The 23,353-nt window shown below is 41.4% G+C and overlaps 1 protein-coding gene across 2 annotated transcripts; it reads left to right on the top strand.

The window, feature by feature from the left end:
- The first annotated feature begins 501 nt into the window (after positions 1 to 501).
- On the top strand, positions 502 to 22,791 carry CNOT11 (CCR4-NOT transcription complex subunit 11). 2 transcript variants are annotated; one of them, XM_075130450.1, is made up of 7 exons: positions 502 to 1,206; positions 6,528 to 6,692; positions 12,931 to 13,083; positions 13,427 to 13,629; positions 15,271 to 15,473; positions 17,668 to 17,829; positions 21,116 to 21,212. In XM_075130450.1, exons 1-6 carry the CDS (start codon positions 774 to 776, stop codon positions 17,813 to 17,815), a joined length of 1,305 nt encoding a protein of 434 aa, XP_074986551.1. In that variant the 5' UTR covers positions 502 to 773; the 3' UTR covers positions 17,816 to 17,829; positions 21,116 to 21,212. The 2 variants fall into 2 exon arrangements, with proteins under 2 accessions (XP_074986551.1, XP_048713617.1); XM_048857660.2 differs by lacking the exon at positions 17,668 to 17,829 and adding an exon at positions 22,430 to 22,791 and having other exon boundaries at positions 523 to 1,206.
- The last annotated feature ends 562 nt before the right edge of the window (positions 22,792 to 23,353 follow it).

Genomic DNA, 23,353 nt, shown 5'->3' with positions numbered 1-23,353 from the left:
GCTGCTGAAGCGCAAGGAAAGCGGGTGGCAAATAAACAAGCGCAGGGGACGGGGAGGCAGGACTCCTGGTTCCTTTCCCCCAGGTTATTTGTCGAGCGACCGCGGCCGGGCCGGCTAGCAAGACGGGGTTGGATGGGCGGCTGCCTGTGGCTCCGGCGCACCAGCCCATACAAGGCCGGCTAAAGCAGCCCCCGCGCGTCGGCCGCTCCCCGGCGGCTGCTCCCACAGCTCGCGCCCGCTGACTGCCGGTCCCAGGGGGCCTCTGAGGCGGGAGAAGCCGGCACATCGCCCCGCCTCCCGTCCTGGGGCGGCCCCGCCTCGCTGGGCGGAGCACCCAGCCGCGTCCCCGCTGGCAGCGGCCAATTCCTTGCCTGCTCCGGCTTCCACGGGGGTGGCGGCCGCCCGGCCGCCCCCCTGCCGCTGTGTCTCCCTTCCGCCCCCCGCTACACCACCGCCTGGTTTGTTGAACGACAGTGTCGCAAAGTTAAACACGCCAGGCCAGAGCCGGAGCGCGACTTTACGGTGGCGGCAGCCGACCTTTTGCCTCACTCCGGCTCCCATTGGGGCAGCCGCCGGCCAATCCCCTGCCGCGATATCTCCCTCCAACGGCAACAATCCTGTGGTCCGTTGGCCGCCAGTGTCGTAAAACCGCCGTACCGGAGCCGGCGCGCAGCTTTACGGCAGCAGCGGCCCGACGAGCTCGGCGGGGTGGGGGGTAGGCGGTGCGGAGCCGGCCCGCCGGGGTGTGGACGCGCGCTCGCGCGGGCAGCTGGATGCCCGGGGGCGGGGGGAGCCCGGCGCCCTGCACTCTGGTGGGAGCGGAGGCGGGGGCCCCCGGCGCCGGCGGGGAGGCGGGCGGCGCGGCGGCCCCGGCGGGCAGGATGAGCCTGTCGCCCAAGGAGCTCTCGAGCCTGCTGAGCATCGTCTCGGAGGAGGCGGGCGGCAGCACCTTCGAGGGCCTGTCCAGCGCTTTCCACCACTACTTCGGCAAGGCCGAGCACTTCCGCCTGGGCTCGGTGCTGGTGCTGCTGCTGCAGCAGCCCGACCTGCTGCCCAGCCCGCCGCAGCGCCTCACTGCGCTCTACCTGCTCTGGGAGATGTACCGCACCGAGCCGCTGGCCGCCAACCCCTTCGCCGCCATCTTCGCCCACCTGCTCAACCCCGCGCCCGAGCGCGGCGACGAGGCCGAGCGGCCGCCGCTCTCAGGTACCGGCCCGGGGCGCGGGGGTTTCCGCTGAGCAACCGGCTCCGCTTCTCGGCGGCCGTCGCGTCGCTGCGAGGCCCGGTCTCCCCGGGGTGGGGTGGATGGGTGGGGGGGCCGCGCCGCTGAGGTGGCTCCCGGGCTGCGGCCGCTCAGCAGAGATCGGGCCCGAGTCTTTCGGGGGAGACAGGCAGGGGCTGGAAGGAGGCCCCGCGCGGAGTGATGTTTCGGTTTGTGTCCACGGGACCGGAGCCTGCCCCAGCCCCCTCCCTCGGCTGTGTGTGTGTGTATTTTTCACAAAAGTTTTTCTGGAGGTTAAGTTACATCGTTGTTCGTCAAAGAACACTCCGTTGCCTCTGGTTTCGGTACCTGTCCCCTTAGTTCTTCACTCATCTAAACTGCCCTCTAGCAAGCAGCAAAAGAAACCCGGATTATTCTCAGGTCAAACACTTTAAAATAAGCCTTTCAGGCTTTCTTTCTACGTTATAAAACACCACGCACCCTTTTCCTTTGCAGTGCAGTTCAGAAAACATGTTTAAAAACACATCTCAACAGCGGTCATGCACCACTCCATTCAAACGGCAGTGCACATTGCTCTGGCTCTTACTTTTTGGGGGCATTAGATTAAAGCCATGAAAACCGAGAAGCTGTGCATGAAGATAAATTACCCCTCCAAAATCAGAAGGATTCTGGCTAAAGTAACTAATGTACATAGCAGATAAACTGAAGAGAAAAGGAGGACTTGTGGCACCTTAGAAACTAACAAATTTATTTGAGCATAAGCTTTCGTGAGCTACAGCTCACTTTATCGGATGCATTCAGTGGAAAATACAGTGTGGAGATTTTATATAAACAGAGAACATGAAACAAGGGTGTTACTATACACACTGTAATGATAGTGATCAGGTAAGGTGAGCTATTACCAGCAGGAGAGGAAAAAAACCTTTTGTAGTGATAATCAAGGTGGACCATTTCCAGCAGTTGACAAGAACATCTGAGGAACAGTGGGGGGGCGGGAATAAACATGGGGAAATAGTTTTACTTTGTGTAATGACCCATCCACTCCCAGTCTCTATTCAAGCCTAATGTAAGGGTGTCCAGTTTGCAAATTAATTCCAATTCAGGAGTGTCTCATTGAAGTCTGTTTTTGAAGTTTTTTTGTTGTAATATTCCGACTTTTAGGTCTGTAATCGAGTGACCAGAGCGGTTGAAGTGTTCTCCGACTGGTTTATGAATGTTATAATTCTTGACGTCTGATTTGTGTCCATTTATTCTTTTACGTAGAGACTGTCTGGTTTGGCCAATGTACATGGCAGAGGGACATCGCTGGCACATAATGGCATATATCACATTGGTAGATGTGCAGGTGAACGAGCCTCTGATAGGGCTTAATCACAAACGGCCACACTATGATGGTGTCCCCTGAATAGATAGGTGGACACAGTTGGCAATGGGCTTTGTTGCAAGGATAGGTTCCTGGGTTAGTGTTTTTGTTGTGTGGTGTGTGGTTGCTGGTGAGTATTTGCTTCAGGTTGGGAGGCTGTCTGTAAGCAAGGACTGGCCTGTCTCCCAAGATCTGTGAGAGTGAGGGATCGTCCTTCAGGATAGGTTGTAGATCCTTGATGCGCTGGAGAGGTTTTAGTTGGGGGCTGAAGGTGTTGGCTAGTGGCGTTCTGTTATTTTCTTTGTTGGGCCTGTCCTGTAATAGGTAACTTCTGGGTACTCTTCTGGCTCTGTCAATCTGTTTCTTCACTTCAGCGGGTGGGTATTGTAGTTGTAAGAACGCTTGATAGAGATCTTGTAGGTGTTTGTCTCTGTCTGAGGGGTTGGAGCCAATGCGGTTGTATCGTAGAGCTTGGCTGTAGACAATGGATCATGTGGTGTGGTTTGGATGAAATAGTTCATCCAACCTGATCACTCTCATTACAGTGTGTATGGTAACACCCATTGTTTCATGTTCTCTGTGTATATAAAATCTCCCCACTGTATTTTCCACTGCATGCATCCGATGAAGTGAACTGTAGCTCACGAAAGCTTATGCTCAAATAAATTTGTTAGTCTCTAAGGTGCCACCAGTACTCCTTTTCTTTTTGCGGATACAGACTAACATGGCTGCTACTCTGAAACTGAAGAGAGACAGGCATGCTTAACTCCATTCCCCAACACTGGAGAGCTGGTGGTTGTTTGAAGCCATGTAAGAGATGTCTCACTGTTTGTGTAGGGGGGAATTTGCAAGAAGTGAGGTTTTCCTGTCCCCTCTGTTCCCAGTACAAATAAATCCCTGGAATAGGGCCCTCTCTGTGTGATCCGGGGCCGAAAGGGGAACCTCTTCTCCAGATATTTATTTTTGAGGGGCACGGTAACAGGTAAACCTCCCTTCTTTAATCTAGTGCCCCCCAAACTGGGAATCGGAGTGATGTGTGCTGAGTGATGGATGACTCCTGTTGAGAGGTGCTTTTAAAAATTTTGTCTTTGAAATTGCCCTACAAAGGAAAGGAGGGGGGGCTGTTTGCTGTTTTGTGATAATTAAAGAAGGCCTGAATCACTTAAAAATAAGCATTTGACATGAGAATTATCAGGGTTTGCTTTTCTGCTTTGAAGAACTGGAGGGATTAATATCATCACAAGGTGCTGAAACCAGAGGAACTGAAGGAAGGGGAATTTGGAGGGGCAGTGTTATTTGATTAAATCCTAATTTAATCACATCATAAAAAACACCTTATGTTTCAGACAAACACTGGAAAGAACAAAAAAGTTCTTTTGTGAAAGATCAGAGAATATCAGGGTTGGAAGGGACCTCAGGAGGTCATCTAGTGAGTCCAACCCCCTGCTCAAAGCAGGACCAATCCCCAACTAAATCATCCCAGGCAGGACTTTGTCAAGCCTGACCTCAAAAACCTCTATGATTCAGTGCTCCACCCCACTTTCCTGCATTTGGGAGCTGAGGGAGCACCAGTCAAGCTTTTTAGAAAATAAAAATACAAGGAACTTCTGTTTTGATGTAAAAACAAGCAGGATTTTTTTTCTTTTTTTGGCCAAGTAACTTTAGATGTTGGATTATAGCTTGTTTGCAAACAGCTCGTTGTTTAAGTGTTCAAAACCTGAGCCATTTGTACCCATTGGTCACATGTAAAATGTTTAATCTCTGATTGGATGAGTTATTTTTAGCCTCTGATTTCTGGAGCTAATACAAATGAATTCTGGATTCTTTCTGAGTTTTAATAGTTTAAAACTTGCTTTTTCAGCAAAACGTTCACTTCATTAATATTTTCGAGAATGTTTATTGAAAGCAGCACAGTCAAATTGTTTGAACATTTAAATACTAAAGCAAACTTTTTTTTTCAGTATTCTCCAAGCTCTGTTGGTCATGGTTTAAAATGTGGGGTAAAGGGTGTTGAACTTTACAAGCACTGCTCTAGAGAGTATATAAACTGGCTGTATGCCACTAATTTAAATCCAAATGATTTTCAAATCCAAGCTTCCCCTCAGCTGAAAGTAAAATTCTGTGGATTCACTGGTGGCTAATAGAACGATTATCTTTGATGTGACTACTTGAAATATTGTCCTTCGGTATATATTTCAGTGAGAGGTATTTATAACATGCTGCAAAATGAGTCTCGAGTATTTATAACTTCACCTGAAAAGTGCAAATTTTAAATTCTATTAAAGTTACTATAGTGCTTACTAAGGTGTATGGATGTGCCAAGTTTAAATTTTATTTACATTGAAAACTAAAATGGCTAAAGTACAAAATTCAGCATTTACAGAGTATTATAAATTCTGCTTTAACAACAAATGGAGATCTTGTTTAACACTTTTGATAGCTATAAAGTTCTGAAAACAGGCAAGTTCTGCTCAGTCTCAAAGGGATACTGTCAGTTTTACTTGGCCCAAAAATAAAGTTCCATAAAAATTTGTTTATAAACATTCAAGACTAATATAAATGTTTCCATAATTTTAACAAAGTTGTTTTGAAACAAACATTCCCTGCAGTGTGTGAAGCCCAAACTCAGCAGCATTAAGAACCTGAAAGAGAAACTGATGTGATTTGTATTTCTTGGCTTTGAAATGAAAATCAAACTATAAATAGTGACAGGTAAACTGGATTCTAAAAGTTTTTCACTTTGAATAATTTGTAGTGTTAATAGCAACTTGTTCACCACAAACTACAATGAATATTATGGCTGTGACTAGCAATGTGCTTGTTATTTGTTAAGAATTGATCATTGGTCTAAATTAGAAAACAAAATGATGCATCAAGACTGCTTGACATTCAAAACCAAATTTAAAAAGTTGTGTGGGGAAGGGTTGGGAGCTCTTTACTACTTATGCCACATTTTTCTCTTCTGTTCCTTCCCTGATGGCCTGTTTGTATTCACTGCTCTCTACAGAAGGGTTCAGCTTTCCTTGTATTTGCCTAGTTTTAATCAAATTGCCTTTCATTTCTGGAGCACCCAAATTCAAACTATTCCCCAAAGTGTAACAGAGCTTGATATGACTGCGTGGGTCTCATAGATGCAATTGCAATATAAGGGCTTACGTTTTACTAACATGGATGACCAAACATTGGTAACAGCTGAAGAACTAGGTTTTTTTAATTGTAATAATTAAACTAATTTTAGATGGCTTCATTAGCCCTTATGGTATGCTGTGACCTAGCCTTCAACCCAAAAATGGAGACATAGGGCTGTTGAAATAAGTCTAAAATGATTTAATAGTTAAAACCAAAGATACCTTGACTGGGTTTAGTTCATTAGACCAGTGTTTCCCAAACTTGGGACGCCACTTGTTCAGGGAAAGCCCCTGGCGAGCCGGGCCGGTTTGTTTACCTGCCTCGTCCGCAGGTTCGGCCGATCGCGGCTCCCACTGGCTGCGGTTTGCCGTTGCAGGCCAATGGCGGCTGCGGGAAGCGGCAGCCTGTATGTCCCTCAGACGGTGCCGCTTCCCGCAGTCCCCATTGGCCTGTGGTGGTGAACCGCAGCCAGTGGGAGCTGTGACCGGCCGAACCTGCGGACGCGGCAGGTAAACAAACTGGCCTGGCCTGCCAGGGGCTTTCCCTGAACGAGCGGCATCCCAAGTTTGGGAAACACTGCATTAGACAGTTTAAGCAAAATTATTCTGTATTGCTCATATTTAAATGCTACATAGACAGAGGCGTGGATTTAATTTAAAACATTAACACAACTGAATATTCTTAGTGTCAGCCTAATTCATACATTTTAATATTTGTGCCATAGTTTGTTTAGCAAACATCGCTCCTTCACAGTAGAAAGTGAAAAGTATTGATTGCCACTGTGTAACATGTAAGGAAAATTGTTTTTCTCAGGTTTCTTACCTCCCATAACTCCACCAGAAAAATTCTTCCTTTCCCAACTGATGTTGGCTCCTCCTAGAGAACTCTTCAAGAAGACTCCTCGACAGATTGCCTTAATGGATATAGGAAATGTGGCCCAGTCAGTGGATATAAGTGGACTTCAGCTAGCACTAGCAGGTAAGAAATAACAAACCATTTTAGGTATATCCTGACAGCTTTTCATTGAGATAATAGTGAAAGCGAGATATTTCTTTTTAAGTGTAAAATAAGTTGAGCTATAATTCTAGGCTGTAGAAACTTCAAGCACAGAGCATTTTTAACTGCCTTACATTTGGCTTAAAAAGCAAGTTTTATACATGGAATTTTCTTCTTTGAGGCTGTGAAGACACTTTTTTTACAATATAGGAATAGGCTTTACATCTGAAACATGTCTTTTGTTCTGGTGGCTGTTTTCATGCTTAAATTTTATTCCCTTGTATCCTGTGCAGTGTTTCCAATTCAGAAACACAGGATAACTTATTATCAGGCAGCCATTACACCTCTTTCTTCAGTTATCTCTTTTGGCAAGCCCAGGTGTTAAAACTGAATTTTTGGTAGTTTTTATAAATCTGAGATGATTCAGGTTTTTGTTACTTCCTGTATTGCCTCCAGATTGGGAAGGTGGCTAATTTGGCTGGCTGTATCTAGTAAAAGTGATTCTTTTGGACCACTTGGCAGGAGAAAGAGAGAAAAGGGTGGTGGTTGTGAGTCGTCACTTATAGTAGGTCACTTTTGGAGCTACTGATTGAAACAGTAGGAAAGATGGATATAGTAAATGGGGCCAGTTTGGAGCACGAAAAATCCAAGTATGGTCTTATAAGGATGTGATAACCATTGTTTGAGACTAGGGACCGAATGGCTAGGCAGCAGTTCTGCAGAAAAGGACATAGGGGTTACAGGGGACGAGAAGCTGGATATGAGTCAACAGTGTGCCCTTGTGGCCAAGAAGGCCAATGGCATTTTGGGCTGTATAAGTAGGGGCATTACCAGCAGATCGAGGGACGTGATCGTTCCCCTCTATTCGACACTGGTGAGGCCTCATCTGGAGTACTGTGTCCAGTTTTGGGCCCCACACTACAAGAAGGATGTGGAAAAATTGGAAAGAGTCCAGCGGAGGGCAACAAAATAATTAGGGGACTGGAACACATGACTTATGAGGAGAGGCTGAGGGAACTGGGGATGTTTAGTCTACGGAAGAGAAGAATGAGGGGGGATTTGATAGCTGCTTTCAACTACCTGAAAGGGGGTTCCAAAGAGGATGGCTCTAGACTGTTCTCAATGGTAGCAGATGACAGAACAAGGAGTAATGGTCTCAAGTAATGGTCTCAAGATTTAGGTTGGATATTAGGAAAAACTTTTTCACTAGGAGCGTGTGAAACACTGGAATGCGTTACCTAGGGAGGTGGTGGAATCTCCTTCCTTAGAAGTTTTTAAGGTCAGGCTTGACAAAGCCCTGGCTGGGATGATTTAATTGGGGATCGGTCCTGCTTTGAGCAGGGGGTTGGACTAGATGACCTCCTGAGGTCCCTTCCAACCCTGATATTCTATGATCCTGTGAACTAAGTTTTTAATACCTAATCTTGGGATAATTAGACAAATATTAGTGTGATATTCAACCTATTGCCTGAGTTTTCCTGCCTTAGTCCTGTGTCTCCCTCTTTGAATTTTTCTGAGCATTTTTGTGAATGCTGTATTCTTTGACTTAAACTTTCAAAAATGACTTGACACTTTGGGTGCCCAAATTACAATGCATTGAAGGGGTCTGATTTTTCACAAGAGCTGTGTACCTGCCCTCTGAAAATCAGGTCCTTTTTGAATGGTGTCAAATTAAGAACCCCAAATTACTAAATTTGACTGTTTTTGCTGGAGGTTCCATGCATTTTGGTTTGTCCTGTCTTCAAAATACAAAGCCAGTAGTATTTTTGAAAACGGAACAAATTCATTGATATTGGTTGCTTTTAAAAATAAGTAGCTGAATGTGCAATGCTTATTCTGTATGTAGTGGATACAACAAAATTATACAATAAATCACATACATAACTAACTTGACTACATAGAGACCTTAGGCTATCTCTGATCTGACATGTTCATAACAGAGACAGTGTGGCTGAGGTAATATCTTTTATTGAACCAATTTCTGTTGGTGAGAGAGACAAGATTTGTTTCTTTGAATAAATGCCTGCCGTTGTCTATGTGCCTCATAGGAAGGCAACTGCTCTTGCTGTCTTGACACCTCGGAATCACCTTTTTGACTGGCTTCTCCATTTATAAAATAACTTGTTTCAAGTCCATATATTTCCCAGTAATCAAAGATGTAGAAAAGAAGTTAACTGAGTAGTCCGTAAAGTATAAAAAGAGTGAAACAAAAAAAACTTAAAAGCTATTGAGAACTTTGTTTATATTTGTCCCTCTTTCCTAGCCAATCTTGTCATGTAAGAGTTGTAAATCTTGATGGCTTTTGTAAAGGTGTTCTCCTATTCAGAATATCCCTGGATTCATTTTAGAGACAAGTTTGGACCTTGTTCTAGAATGTACCTCACAAAGATTTACTGCTATTCAAAAAATTTTAAAGCATTCTGTCAGGATAACTATCCTGAATGTTAAATTACATATGGGAAAGACAACTGATGTATCCTGTCCTTTAATATCTGATCTTCTCTGAGTAATATCCTAAGTAACAATCAGAATTTAAATATGAACAATTTGACTTGCAGCTGTAATTGCTTTTTTTAAAGGGCAGAAATACAGTTTCCTAAGGACTTTGTTTAGATTTTTTTGTTTGATCAGTATTAACTTCTCTTCAACCTGCTGATTTGCAGAATGTTTTTGCAAAATTTGCTTCTGTTTCTTTATTTGTACTTCTGCCTGTTTGGATCATTATCCTGCCAAAAACGTCATTTTCTGATGCTGGTGGGAAAAGGAAGTTTTCTGGCAAAATACTGCCTTTATTCGATACGGTTAGCTTGACAGAAGACTACGTTGGTTAAGGGTAATTGGCTTGTAGTCAAAGCTGCTTTTTCCAATACATTTCAGCACCTTCCGTTAGGAATCAAAGGAAGCTTCCTGCAATTTACAGAAGAGGAAAAATGTAGCACCACAATAGAGATCTCCAACTGCTTGCCTTTGAATAGCTTTTTTACTTTAGGTGGCTTGGGTTAAGGAGCTTATGCTCTTCCCATACACAAATTAATCTTTAGCTCTTTTATTAAGGATTCTGCTTTAAATACAGCTTTTGCTTTCCCTAATCCCCAAGAATTGATCTGGCCTGATCCTGTAACCTTCTGCTTGTGGGCAGACTGCAGTGACCACATGGAGCTTCACTGAGTTCATTGGAGACTCCTTGCAAGCCCAAGAGACTTCATGTGTGCACTGAATTGCAGGACTGGGGCCTAAACCTGTTGTAGATCTCATAATAATATCCGATGGTACTTTATTGTCTGGGAATACTGGGGTCCAAATCAAACCTACAATTTACTATCAACTGTTGACCAGCTATGACCTTAAGATGAACACCACAGTGCCACCAAACTGAAATGATATCTACTCATCTTTTAGATGTGACATTTAGCCTGTTGGATTACTTGTAATGTGCAGGAATTGGTCAAGAATATTCCAAAAAAAATTCTTAAGCTTGTATACTGAAGTTCTAAATAGTTTATAAACCAGTAGAAGCATTCTGAAAATTGGTGAAATTGGATTTTTATTTTTTGCAATCAAATATCTTTTCTTGAGAAACTGGTAAAGAAGTATTCAAGTATATCATACATATCCTTGAAGGAAAAATATCCTACCAAATTAGTTCAGTGAGTCAATATTCAGATAAAATAAAACAGAAAATCACCAGGTACTTTGCAAACTTAATAACTTCTGCTTATTCCTTTGCTTTGATGGCAAAGGTTCATGCTTGCTCCCTTGCCAGCCATAGGAAATACACTTACAAAAAAGCCTTTGGACTCCGCAGGCTACCGTTATCTGTGGAAGAGAGTTCTGTTATCTGACATTGAGTCTATTTTTGGGAAGGGGTTCAGTTAAAATTTTGAACACTAGATAATTAGGGGGCCATATCTAGCATGAAGAACGTTTCTGCAGAGAAAAGCTCTGAGTACTAGCTCACCAGGTTCTAAATAAAGGGGAAAGTATAAACAAATTCGGTGTAGGTAGAGGCAGTATACAAGCTCAGTTACACAGAAAATGAAGCAGTAGTTTCATTTCAGTACGGTGTCTCTCTTCAGTGACTGCTGGGCACAAAACAAGAGCTGTATTAGTTATGGGACCAAGATTTCAAGCTTCAAATTATTAGAGGCTGAATCTGTTAAGGAGCATGCTATATAAAAAATGCCTACAAAAGGATGAAAACTCCCTGAATGACTAGATATAAGCACATACTTAGACTTCCCCTTGCAGATGGAGTCTGTTAGCAATGCTGTGGGGCTGGCATCTGTTAGTCAGCTACTGACTTTTGTGAAGTAAGGTTGACCTATTTTAAAATGAACTGATCAGGGTGACAGAAAGTAAAGACATCCTTTTTCACAGTACTACAGAGGTCATAAAAGTTGGAGCCTGAAATTTAGGATTAGGAATAAAGGGTCAGCTACTCCCAAGTCCTCAACTTGTTTGAGTGCTCCTATGACAGAAGCCATGTTATGGTTTCTCAGAATGTATCTATAAGTTTAAAACCTATTTTCCTTTCTCTGTAAGCAGCTTTGCAGTAACAAAGAATATCTACTGGATTTAGTAGTAGTACTGTGTAATTTGTTTTCTATGCTGTGTAATTTGGCCTTTTTAGGGGCATTGTCCACCTCTGAACAATTCTTGCTTACAACTGTAGTCCAGATAGTGCTGGATGTCCCATGCTGCTGGCTCACTTCCAGATGCATAAAATTTTAATTTATATTAGACTCCTAATATATATTTTTTCAATGTAAGCAATTGCTGTAGTTGCTACTGGGATGTTGCGACAACAGATGGGGGAAGGTAGTTAGTCTGTGCAACATCACTAAAAACACAGTCCACATCGAAAAATCTTTTACCTCTGATTTAGATTTTCTTATGGCCCCCATTATTGTAGAGTCTGAATGTCTGTTTGTGTGGGTCTTCACACAACAGTGGGGAAAGCGGGGGGAGGGAGAGAGAAATGTGACTGTAAAAACACAATTGGCAGGGGGACAAGTCTGGCAAGAATAGTGCATGAAAAACTACTCCAAACTCATTTTTTGAAACTGACTAGATCTGGGATTCTAACTCTTTCCATAAGCTAGGTCACATCCTAGAGCAGGGGTTCTCAACCTTCTTTCTGAACCCTCCCCTTCCCCCCAACATACTATTAAAAACTTCAGGGCCCTGCGGGGCACCGGGGTTTGGGGCGTTGGCCCCATTTAGGGTTATCATGTTTCAGGTTCCCCAAAAGAAGGCACTGCCAGAGGGCGGAGGCAGAGGGGGAGCAGGAAGGAGGAGTCCCCTAACCCTCCTGTGCCCCTTCTACCCTGACCTCTGCACTCCCCTTCCATGCTTCCTGGGCACTTGGTGCAGCCTGTCTCTCACCTCCAGCAGCTGCACATAGCTCCTCCCTGGAAACAGCCACAGCCTGTCCTCTTTCTGCCCTTCCCACCAGCCTTGCAGCATGGGATTAGCTCACCTGTTGCGAAATGCAGCCCCAACTGGAGCTGCTCCCTAGAGAAAGGGTTCAGGATCTGGCAGCATGAGGCTGACATGCTGCATTGTGAAGCTGTTTGGTCCCTCACAGCTGCCAGATCCTGCCTCATCAGCTACAAGGGAAGGAACCAGTGAGGCTCTGCAAAAGCCCGGATATAGCCTCTGATTTGAAAAAATCTGCTCAGACAGACAGTGGAGAATCAAAAGAGGCTATGCCTGGGGAAAACCGGACATATGGTAATCCTAGGGTGCCGGGGCTCCTGCCTCAGAGGGCGTGGCCTCCTGAAACAGCTCTTAGCCCCCCACTTGAGAACCACTGTCCCAGAGGATTCTCACAGATAGCTTATGTTCTCACCCATTCCCAGTCGATCACTGCATTGCTCCCATTTGCAATTATGTAAATCCTTGTGACAAATACAACAATTGCTGTTTTCATGGAAAAGTAATACTGGGAAAGTGTTAGTATTTTTAGCTATCTAATGCAGTTTTAGGAAGTGGAAAGGAGGAGAGCCAACACCATGTGACCGACCAATCAACTCTTTGCACACCACCAGCAAATGCTCCATGGCCCACCGTTTACAAACCTGAACTAGATTTCATGTTAACACTGTCTCTTTAAGCCAGTGCTGTTCTAAAGCTCAGATTGTCTCCTGCTACTTTTAGTATTCCTGACATCTGTATTTTGGTTGTATGCTTTAATATCATGGGCTGAACTTTTTTTCAGAGCGTCAGTCTGAGTTGCCAACACAGAGCAAAGCTAGCTTCCCCAGCATTCTCAGCGATCCTGACCCAGATTCCTCAAATTCTGGTTTTGACAGCTCTGTTGCCTCACAGATCACTGAAGCTTTAGTGAGTGGACCAAAACCACCTATAGAAAGTATGTGCATCTTTGTTTACTCTTAAGTTTCTGTAGTCTTTGGCACAATTACTTAAGGAGTGATATAAATGATGTGTTGAGCTACTTTTCTGTAGATTGGATTGTATGTGACCAAGCTCATACGTCATAGTACAAAACTCCAGTAAAAACAAATTCATCTGATTGTACGTTGAAAAGTATTACAGTTGTGGGAGGGAGAGAGGTATTGCTATTGTCAACCTTATATTAAATATACAGTATAATAACCTTCTAAATGTAAAATGATTTTTCATTGAGTAATACGAAAAGGACTTCACCTCTTTACTTTTCCTTTGAAACAAATCTTCACAACATTGTCTTTCAGGTCACTTTCGACCAGAGTTTATCCGGCCACCACCTCCACTCCATATTTGTGAGGATGAGCTGGCTTGGTTAAACCCAATAGAGCCAGATCATGCAATTCAGTGGGATAAGTCAATGTGTGTTAAAAACAGCACTGGAGTGGAGATCAAACGCATCATGGCTAAGGCTTTCAAAAGTCCTTTGTCCTCTCCCCAGCAAACACAGGTGGGTACTATGTGCTAGCTGCCCTCCCTTCTAATCTTTCCTATGCATGTTCTTGTATTTCATACATTTTAGAAAACTAGGGTCAAATTAAATGACTTAAATAGTACTCAACTCATTATATTTGGGGATGACAGAATTCAATTTTTTTAAATAATTTCAGTGGATAATATCAATATTTGTTTATTTAAGCATTTTTAAATTTTTTATCAATTTATAATTTCCTATATTTGTGAACATTTGGGGTCAGACAGTAATTATTTAATGACAGTAGATTTTGAGATTCAAAAAGTTAAAGCTTCATAACCATTAAAACATAAATTGTCAGCATCACATGTCAAAATATACAAAGTAAATATCCTTAAATCAAACTCTTAAGTTCTCAAGCAGCATTGTTCTAAGTTGGCCTATCTGTACATTTCAGTTATCATTGATGGAAATATTTTGCGTTGTTGTATATATGGTGAAATCAACATATACAGATGATAAAAAAATCTAATCTTTCCACACCTATTTATATTACATAAAATTAAAATAGTCACATAGCAGACCCAGTGAAGCAGAATGATGGAATTCAAAACAAACAGTAGCCCGAGGTGCTAAGATGGAAGTGTCACTACAAGATTTAAACTGTCTAAACTCCTGTGTAGAGCACTAATCTGTCTGTGGGCACTCCAGAAGTTTGAAGATTTGTCCTGCCAAGGAGTGGACTTGCTTAAAACTGTCTCCAAATTTAGGAAATCTCAATATTGTTTGAGTTGTCTTGTCTCAATACCAAAATTCCGGAGTCTTGGTTTGTGTATGGTCAGGTGAGGAAAGCATTTTTTAAAACTTGGCAGTGTGTGTAGAAACAGCAGATAGACATTAGCTGAACAAATGGAAAATGTGACTAGTAACTAGCAACAGTATTTCCCTGCTAGGATAACCTTGTTGCAGTAATGCTGTTTCAGGTTTGGCAGAGGCTTTCAATAAGATGTTTATTTAGAAATGCTAAGGGCCTAATCTTGTCTGGCTGAAGTTAGTCGGAGTGTTACTACTGACTTCAATGGGTCTTACTCTTATCATTGTACTGTATAAGGAGAGAGATGTTCTAGAACAACTATCTCTTTCTGTCTAAGATAACTTATCAAAGTTGTTGGTAAGGTCAGTTAAACAATGTATTTTCCGGTTCAACGAAAGAGCTAGAGCAAGAGATAAAAATGAAACTTGGATTATGTGGGTTTAATTTTTTCCACAACATACAAGGCTACTAACTGCCATGAGCTTCAAACCCTAGCTTCTTTTAAAGGCTTTTCTGTGCAGTTGCCCTGGGGCAGAAACTGAAATATTAGAAGAAAACAAAATATGTATAAGAAGAAATACTTAAATCCAAGTGGCTAGAATTATTCTCCTTTTGTATAATATAGATGGATTATTGCTTTTGTTTTGCAGGCTACATCATTTTTGTAAAAAATGCAGAACCTGTTGACAATTACAGGAAACTTGGAGTCGTTCTTCAGATCACTGGAATTTCTGCACAAGGCAGAATATTTTATTAAACTAAGTCATAATAAAATCCAGGCTAGGTTTCTAGTTCACCTTGTGTGGTCAACCATGTACAGTTTAATTCAAATTTAAAATGATGTTGTTGTTTTTTTTTTATAGCTTCTTGGAGAATTAGAAAAGGACCCCAAGCTTGTTTACCACATTGGCCTCACTCCTGCCAAACTGCCTGACCTGGTGGAAAATAATCCTTTAGTTGCTATAGAAATGTTGCTTAAGCTAATGCAGTCCAGTCAGATAACAGAGTATTTTTCTGTCCTGGTCAACATGGACATGTCTTTACATTCAATGGAAGTTGTAAATCGGTAAGTGTTCCTTGTCTTCTTAAATCTAAACTTATCTTTGTGAGTTCTCGCACTGGAGTGCTCTGATCAGTGCAGTTTTTTAAAAAAATGAAAGCATAATGTTTCACAGGAAGTACCTGATGAGTTTTACTGATTGTGGCTTTATGCATAGTGGTATAGTCAAATTTGAAAAGTAGCTTGTTCCACTGTGCCCCTAAAGGGTACCAAAGTTAGCAGGAGTTTAGGAAATAGCTGTCAAATTTCATTGAAATAGGTTTTGGCCTGAAAAAGATGGTCCTTGTGCACAAATCAGACATATTAAAGCAAGAAGGGGGAAGAGAAGACTCCTCTATGCTCTTTTACCATAGGACATAATCATTGGCTGGAAAAGTGCTGAACTCATCTGACTAAATATACCAATTTATACTATATAAGCAGACTCACTAAAATGCAGTGAAGCAGCTTTGAATTACCTGTCCTCTTGCCAAAAGAAGTCTGAACACTATCATTCAAAACTGCCTGTATGTCAAGTTAGTTTCATCCCTTTTAAGGGTTTATTCAATGAAAGGTGTAATATTGCTAATTAATTCAAACAAAGTAATAAACACTTCTTCATGAAATGCCACTAACATGAGAGGCACAGTTCATTTCAGTAGGAGTATTCATAGAAATAATTTTGCAATATATCTTAAAACAAGGCTGTGCGTAGTAGTGGTTTTGCCTCTGTGATATGAGTGTTGTGTCCGCCATTTTGTTCTGCAAATGAAATAGGGCAAATCTTGAAATCTTGCTTCTTATTTGAAATTCACATTGAATCCCACCTCTTAATAAAAAAGTGTAGTTCTATTGGGTTAATGGCAATCTCAGTAGAATGTTATGCTTAACTAGAAGTTTCTTACTTTTCTACATTTATATATCTAAAGAAAATCAACTCTTCTGTGCTGTTGTAAATCAAATCACGTGACAGTGAATGTATTTAGTTTGAATGGTTGTGGCTTCTCTCATTTTCATGTTGAACTTGACAATTATTTATATGTAAAATTTCTTTGTGTATCATCTGTGTACATCAAGAGAACACTTTTAGTAGGAATAAGCTTTTTTCAGTCTTCACAGCTTTATGAAAATTTATCTGATCACCACAAACTTTTAAACTGAGTTTTTGCCTAATAACCACCATCTAATATACAAAAGCATCCTTATTAGAGAGCAGCTAGTTCTATGAATAACAGCACTCATATGAGAAAGTGACAATGTATCCTTTTAAAAAAAAAAAATCTATCTTTAACATTTCAAGATTTGCTAATCAATAAGCCGTAAACGTTTTAATATTGCCATACTTATCTGCTAAAGGAATGCACAAAATGACAGAATAGTGCACTTCTGGGGTCTTGCAATAATTAGATTCAGAAATAGTATTAGTTACTGTTGTTTTCCAGAATAGACTGTAGAAATGGCACTAGCTTATTTAACAAATCTGTTCCACTGGTGTACTCTGTACCTGACACAAGTGGTAAATGTTCATGTTTTTACTGTTAGTCCTGCAAGACTGAGACAGATTCTATTTCATATTGTGCATCGGAATTATTCCATTCAGTTACATCAGGTACCGTTGCTTTCATTCGGTTTAATTTAGGTCACTGACCATTTTTAACGTGTGTGTGTGTGTGTGGAATAAAGAACGTAACTTCTCCTAGGGTATATCTGTCTACACAGCAAAGGGGCTGTGGGGCTGCTTCATTGCTGTGTAGACTTCCGAGGTTGGGCTCTATCCCCATCCCAGAAGTCTACACAACAATGAAACAGCCCCGCCGCTCATTGCTATGTAAAGTTTGTAGAGGAGTAGTGAAAAAACTTCACTTGTAAATTGATCACCTTTGATATTGAAATTGGAGACAGATTTCAATGCCATTTTTAGTCCTCTTAGAATAGTATTGTACTGATACTCCTGAGGCCTATGGGGAAGCACTAATAGAGAGATTTTACAGCAGCTCATCTTAACTGGAATGATTTTTTTGGGGTGGAAGAGAAGAATCAGAAGATGTCAACAAGAGCATGTGAAGGGTGAGATTGTCGTTTTTGCCTAGAGTTTATGGAAATACAATCTGGGAGCATTTTAATACCAAAACTACTACTAGTGTGAGTCTGAGGAAGTACTGCTTCTTCCAGGGTAAAGTTATGATCTCGTTTCCTTGTTTCTCGCTTTCTCTCTCCTCAGACGCCTCCCCTGTTATCTCTACTGTTTTGCAGCAGGCAGAATGAACAGGAGCAACAAGAAACACACAGTTCTTGTTCATTCAGTCAGCTGGAGAGATGTGCCACCTGCTATAGAGGGAAAAGTCCTACATCTGGAGTCAGTGCAGTGATTCTTTAACAGAAGGTTCTGCTAGATCATGTGTTACTTTTAAGAGAGTCTACTTAGAGACACTGACAGCAATGGATTTTGATGCCTCTGTATAATGCTACGCTTATGGATGCTGTAAACTTCTAGAGCGAAAGCTCCATTGCATACGATGGGTACAACAGAACTGTTATGCAGGGGCATTTCTTTGTTTTTATTTACATAACACACAAACTAGATTAAATTGCAAAGTCACACTCGAGAGTTTGAAAATGCCAGAATAAAAGTTGTCTGTGCAGCTTTAATTGGGCCCCCTTGTGCCTGTACGTTGATAGTCTTTATTTACATGATCACATACAATTTTTCCACAGGACCCCCACCTCCTTCAGTGCACGGGATGTACTTGCTCTGGATTGGAATCAGGGCTGTGTAGTGAAACAGACTATCTAGAACCCTGCCTCATTTGTTGCAGAACTTGGAAGGTGTGTAGTGAAGAGAAAGGATGACCTCATAGTTAAGGCAGTTGGAGAATTGTATTCTGCCTCAGCCAGAGTTCCTGTGTGATGCTACACAAGTCACTTGAACCAAACCCTTCGCAGGTCGTCACTAATTGTGTGTTCTTCATTTTCTGGGTGCCTGACTTGATTTGCAGAAGTGCTGAGCATTCAGAGGAGGGTTTGAATAGTATGCAGTACATAAGACTTAAGGCCCAAGGGCCACATAGTGAACAATGAGTATAAAACAAAATATTGAACAGCTGCTCTGCTCACTTAGTGAGCATCATCCTTCCTGTGCCTTAAATGAACCAGGGGTCTTGTGGAAAAAATACTGTATCATAATGCATACACACAAGGGAGCCAAATTAAGCCTGCACAGGCAACCTTAAATCAGGTATTTTGTGACTCTTGAGTGTTTGACATGAAGGTCACCCCCTGCCAAAATTTCAAGTCCCTGTTCCAAAGCATGGGGGCAGGGGAGTGCATCAGAGAAAAGGTCACCAGAATATTTTAACATGGGCAAAACTTATTTTTCCCTTGTCTCATTCTTGGAAATGGCTGAATTATTTTGGTTAACGTTTAAAAAAAAACCAAGCTGAGGTGTAGACATCCAGCATGTAAAATTTCAGCCCAAATATTAAAGTTTGGCAAAGTTATAAGCAACTGAAAACAGGGTCTTAATGGGAAGGGTAGTGCTACCTTACTCTGAAGTGCTACCAACCCCACCTATAATACAGCTGACTTTTTTTTTTGCTTCTGGCATCAGAGATGTACTCAAATTTGCTTAGTTGGGACAAACTACTGTCAGATAAGTATGTTCTGAGAAGTTTTATTATAATAGGCTTGGATGTTGACTTCCGGATCTATTGTAATTGACCAGTTGGGTTTCATACCCATGATTAAATGTTACTGTAGTGATATGTAGCTTGCTTGTATGTTCATGCATTAAGGAACTGTTTTTGAATGAGAAGCCTAATTCTTCTTCCCCTCATGCCAAACCCTGTAGTTTTCTTCCTTCCTGTCCCCACTTCAGCACTGCAGACTACTTTTCTGGATGTTTAAAAAAGAAAAACTGCTAACACTGATCTGCATTAGTCTCCTGAGTAAAATGTTTTAAGTATTTAACCTGAAAGTTTCCCAGAGGCTACAAGCTAAATGAGAAGTAGTTGGAACTTCTTCCCCATCTCTTGGTCTTTCAACTATTCACGCAAATTTGTGAAGCGTTCCATACTATTCAAGGAGTTGTTAAACACCTGGTTCCATTTCTGCAATGTTGATGAATCAGTCCTCAGGTGCACAGTATAAGTACCAAGCCTTCCCTAAAGCTGCCGAGTTGACAGTTCTACCCACTTCGAGGTAGTAGCCATCAAGCTGCTAGGGCCTCTGCTCTGCTTTAGGAAGGAATGGCTGTAGGTAAATGGTTCCCACTCCTGTCTAGTACAACCACAGAAGATCACAGGTGTTCTGGTCGTCGTCGTCTCCTCCCCCTCCCCCCCCCCCCCCCCCCCCCCCCCCGCACAGTGAAAATCACATCAGTTCTGATGCAGGCAGGGTCCTCCCCACAAAAGATACAGGGCAGGAGTTTTACATAAAATTTAAAATGGTTGGCAGTGTCAAAAGGGAAGTTTGAGGTGAGGGAAATCAGGTAAAGTAAATGTCCTGTGGGATATAAAAAACACTTGCAAAGTCTTATGATAAGACACCTACTGACCTACATGCTCCAGTCTTCCGAACCACTTCATTAAAAAGCCAAAACCTTTGTGATCCAGCAAAGTTCCATACTGGTTGCACAGCAGTCTAGTGCAAGCTGGAGCATCTTGCAGAACTGCATCTAACTGGCATACTTCAAATGTGATGTAAGATCATTCCTTAGTTGTAGTACCTCTCTTACTTTGTGGGTATTGAAACAACTTGAAAACAACTTAAAAGTCCCCTTCAAACAAGTCAGATGGCAGTTGTACACCTTAATGATCCATTAGTATAGTACATGTATTGCGTGATTGAAGATATTATGTCTATAGCACTATTCTGAAAGCACAAGCTCTCTTGCTTTCTCGTATTTTAAAAAAATGTTCTCTAGCTCGCTCTTTGGTGAGACACTTCTGGTTCTTCACACCAATAGTGTGATTAACATGTTTAGTCATTTAAAGTCTTTTGAACTTATTTTGAAATCCAGATATTAATGATGTTCTAATTCCCATGATTTCTAAATTTAGAACCCTGAAAAAAACTAAGGCAAACTAACGTTTTTGAAGCACAAAATAATGCTGTTCCAGATGTGTATTTTAGAAGAAGTGTTCCAGCTTCTAGAACTTGACCTCTGATGCTGATATACACAGTTGCATTTGATGCTTGCTACACTATGAAATTGTCACTCAAATAAGCTCTAATCTACTCAGATAAGTAACTTGAGAGTTTCTGTTGCTCTGCATGCAGTGCCCATCACTAGCTTCTGTAGGGTGTAAGAAGTGCATCTGCTTATTGGACAGTAAAGATCACATGGGTGCCTTTGATGTAGGCCTCCTGCATGGAGACATCTAGAGAGTAACATTAAATAAAACCAATTTCTGTATTGCACTTGATGTAAAAATAGATTTGCCTTTTGATGTTGGTGTCCGGCTAGTGCAACACACTTATTGGACATAACTAAAATGTTTGGAGTTATGGTCTTTTGACAACTCCCTTAGACATTACAGTGGATTGTCGATGAATCGTATACAAATTTGAATTATGAGGGTAACTATACTTGTCCATTGTTTAATGGTACTATGGATGATTAATTTGCTGCTTTATCTGTACATTAATCAGCTGGGTTTTACATTTAACAGGCTTACTACAGCAGTTGATCTCCCTCCTGAATTTATTCACCTTTATATCTCCAATTGCATCTCTACCTGTGAACAAATTAAGGATAAATACATGCAGGTGGGTATTTGAGAATGACTTGGTTAAAAGTCAAGATGAGGCATCTTCAGTAGTGAGATTTAATAAGGTGACTACATTGGGAATTCACATATTCCCTCTTTACAAATTGTGACTTCAAGAAGTAAAATACTGCTTTAATGAAATTCTGATGTTTAATAAGCATATGATTGAGTAGGGGTTGTTCCTTCAGTATTTTTATAGGCGCACAGGTAGTAGTCTTAATTTTCTGCAGAGTACTTCATGCATTCAGTAGAAAAGTAGTTGTACAGTGCTTCCCTTACATTATTCAGGACTTTATATGGTGTCAGAGAGAGTCAGATCTCTCACTTGGTACCCTTCTTTCCATCCACATATTAGATTTTTACCTCTTCTCCCTGTCCTCAAGCTTCCAGATCCTTCCACTTCTAACTTTATTTCTGCATAGCGCTGTGCTTTGTCATCAGAGAAACACTCCAGAATCTCCTGCACTTTTTAGTACTGCAAAGGGAAGTGCCCACAGTTACCAAAATAAACAGAAGGCATTCTGTTTCTAAGGACACGCTATGCAAAAAAGAATTACACTTGAAGTGGAAACAAAATGGCTCTCAGGGCTAATGTGTGACATTTCAAAACCTTAGCAAATGAGGCAGCACCCTGTATTTCCAACCTTCTTGCCCTGCGTTTGGCATGGCTCCCAGCTTTTTAAAATTCCTCCCAGTCTGAAAAAATCCACAAATTCTACATCCTCTAGCATGAGAAATTATTCTGCAATAATTTCTTTTAGGAAACATTACTCTTAAAATGAGTTCTTTTTCCTAAAAGTAATGACTAAGTTATCCTTAATGCTCAGTACATATATTTAATATCCTCTTGAGTCACTCTATTGTGGAAATCTTGTATTCAGATCCAAGTTTTTGCCCAAGAGGTAGCCATGCCACCTACGTATAAAGTAAGTGTACAGTGGTAGGACCTAGTTCGTACAATCAGTAAAAAAAATGTCATGCAGGACTGAAGAGCATGTCCAGCTCCCTATCCTTAACATTTCATTATAGGGCAGCAGACGGGAAAAATAAAGGGCTAAATGCAGATTGTATAAATCTTGAAGTGAAAAGGTTGGTAAACTGATATAACTAATTCTAGTTGAATTGTCACAAAATACCAGTACAAAGGGTCAGACTCTTCAACAGAATTTCTTGGGCATATTTTCAGATATTAAAGCCAGACCTTTTCTGTTTCAGAACCGCCTGGTACGTCTCGTTTGTGTCTTCCTCCAGTCTTTGATCCGGAACAAAATTATTAATGTACAGGACTTGTTTATAGAAGTGCAGGCATTTTGTATTGAGTTCAGTCGGATACGAGAAGCAGCTGGCCTTTTCAGATTGCTGAAGACATTGGATACTGGGGAAAACCCTTCGGAGGCAAAAGCTTCAAAATAAGACCCTTTCAAAATTTGGCGAAACAGCGGTCAGCTGAATGTTCTGTATCATTACTTTTTTGTGTATAAATTTTAAACTTAAATCAGTGGATTGCTTGGTTTAATACTGTATAAATAGCATTTTATGCATAAAGCAAGGCAATAAATATTGCTTTTCTGATACTAGACCATCTTGAATTTGTTTTGATTTTTGACACTGGACACACCGCATTTTCTGTCCTTGACTATTAAGCCTGAGGAACAATAATCCTTAATGGAAGAATCTCCTAAAGTGCAAGCATTGCTTACTTCCAAGGGACTTAAATTTTACTGGAGAATTATGTGATGCCCCTGTCCAAGAAAAATAAGCTTGGAGGGGGAAGGACAGAACATGAGAATGTCCAACATGTTCAGTGAGTTGTTTCAAATCATGCTAAGCAAGCTTAGAATTGCTACTGCCAGTTGAAACTGAGGGAGTGAAGTCACTCCAAATTCCATCATGCCAATTTTTTTAATAAATTCATGGTACCTGTAGAGGTTTAGATTAAAAAAATTACATTTCTAGGGAAAATATAGATGCAACATGCTAATCACTCCTTTTAATCTTTAAAGTAATCGTGAAGGGTTACTCCATCAACAGTTCTTGTCTCAATATTCTGAGACTGACATGGCTACAACTACACTGCACACATCCTAGAATAGATTTCAGAGTGGTAGCTGTTAGTTTGTATCAGCAAAAAAAAAAAGT

The sequence above is a fragment of the Caretta caretta genome, chromosome 1 (assembly GCF_965140235.1).
Source record: "Caretta caretta isolate rCarCar2 chromosome 1, rCarCar1.hap1, whole genome shotgun sequence".
In the NCBI taxonomy this organism is placed as follows: domain Eukaryota; kingdom Metazoa; phylum Chordata; order Testudines; family Cheloniidae; genus Caretta; species Caretta caretta.
The sequence above is the reverse complement of the archived record's forward strand: the minus strand, read 5'-3'. Positions and strand labels throughout refer to the sequence as shown.

What these genes read in the sequence shown, in the direction of transcription:
- CNOT11 (XM_048857660.2), top strand. Translation starts at nt 774, where the DNA reads ATGCCCGGGGGCGGGGGGAGCCCGGCGCCCTGCACTCTGGTGGGAGCG. An exon ending in ACTTCAGCTAGCACTAGCAG is followed by an intron (nt 6,693 to 12,930) that starts GTAAGAAATAAC and finishes ACTTTTTTTCAG; the next exon opens with AGCGTCAGTCTGAGTTGCCA. An exon ending in TTAAGGATAAATACATGCAG is followed by an intron (nt 21,213 to 22,429) that starts GTGGGTATTTGA and finishes TTTCTGTTTCAG; the next exon opens with AACCGCCTGGTACGTCTCGT.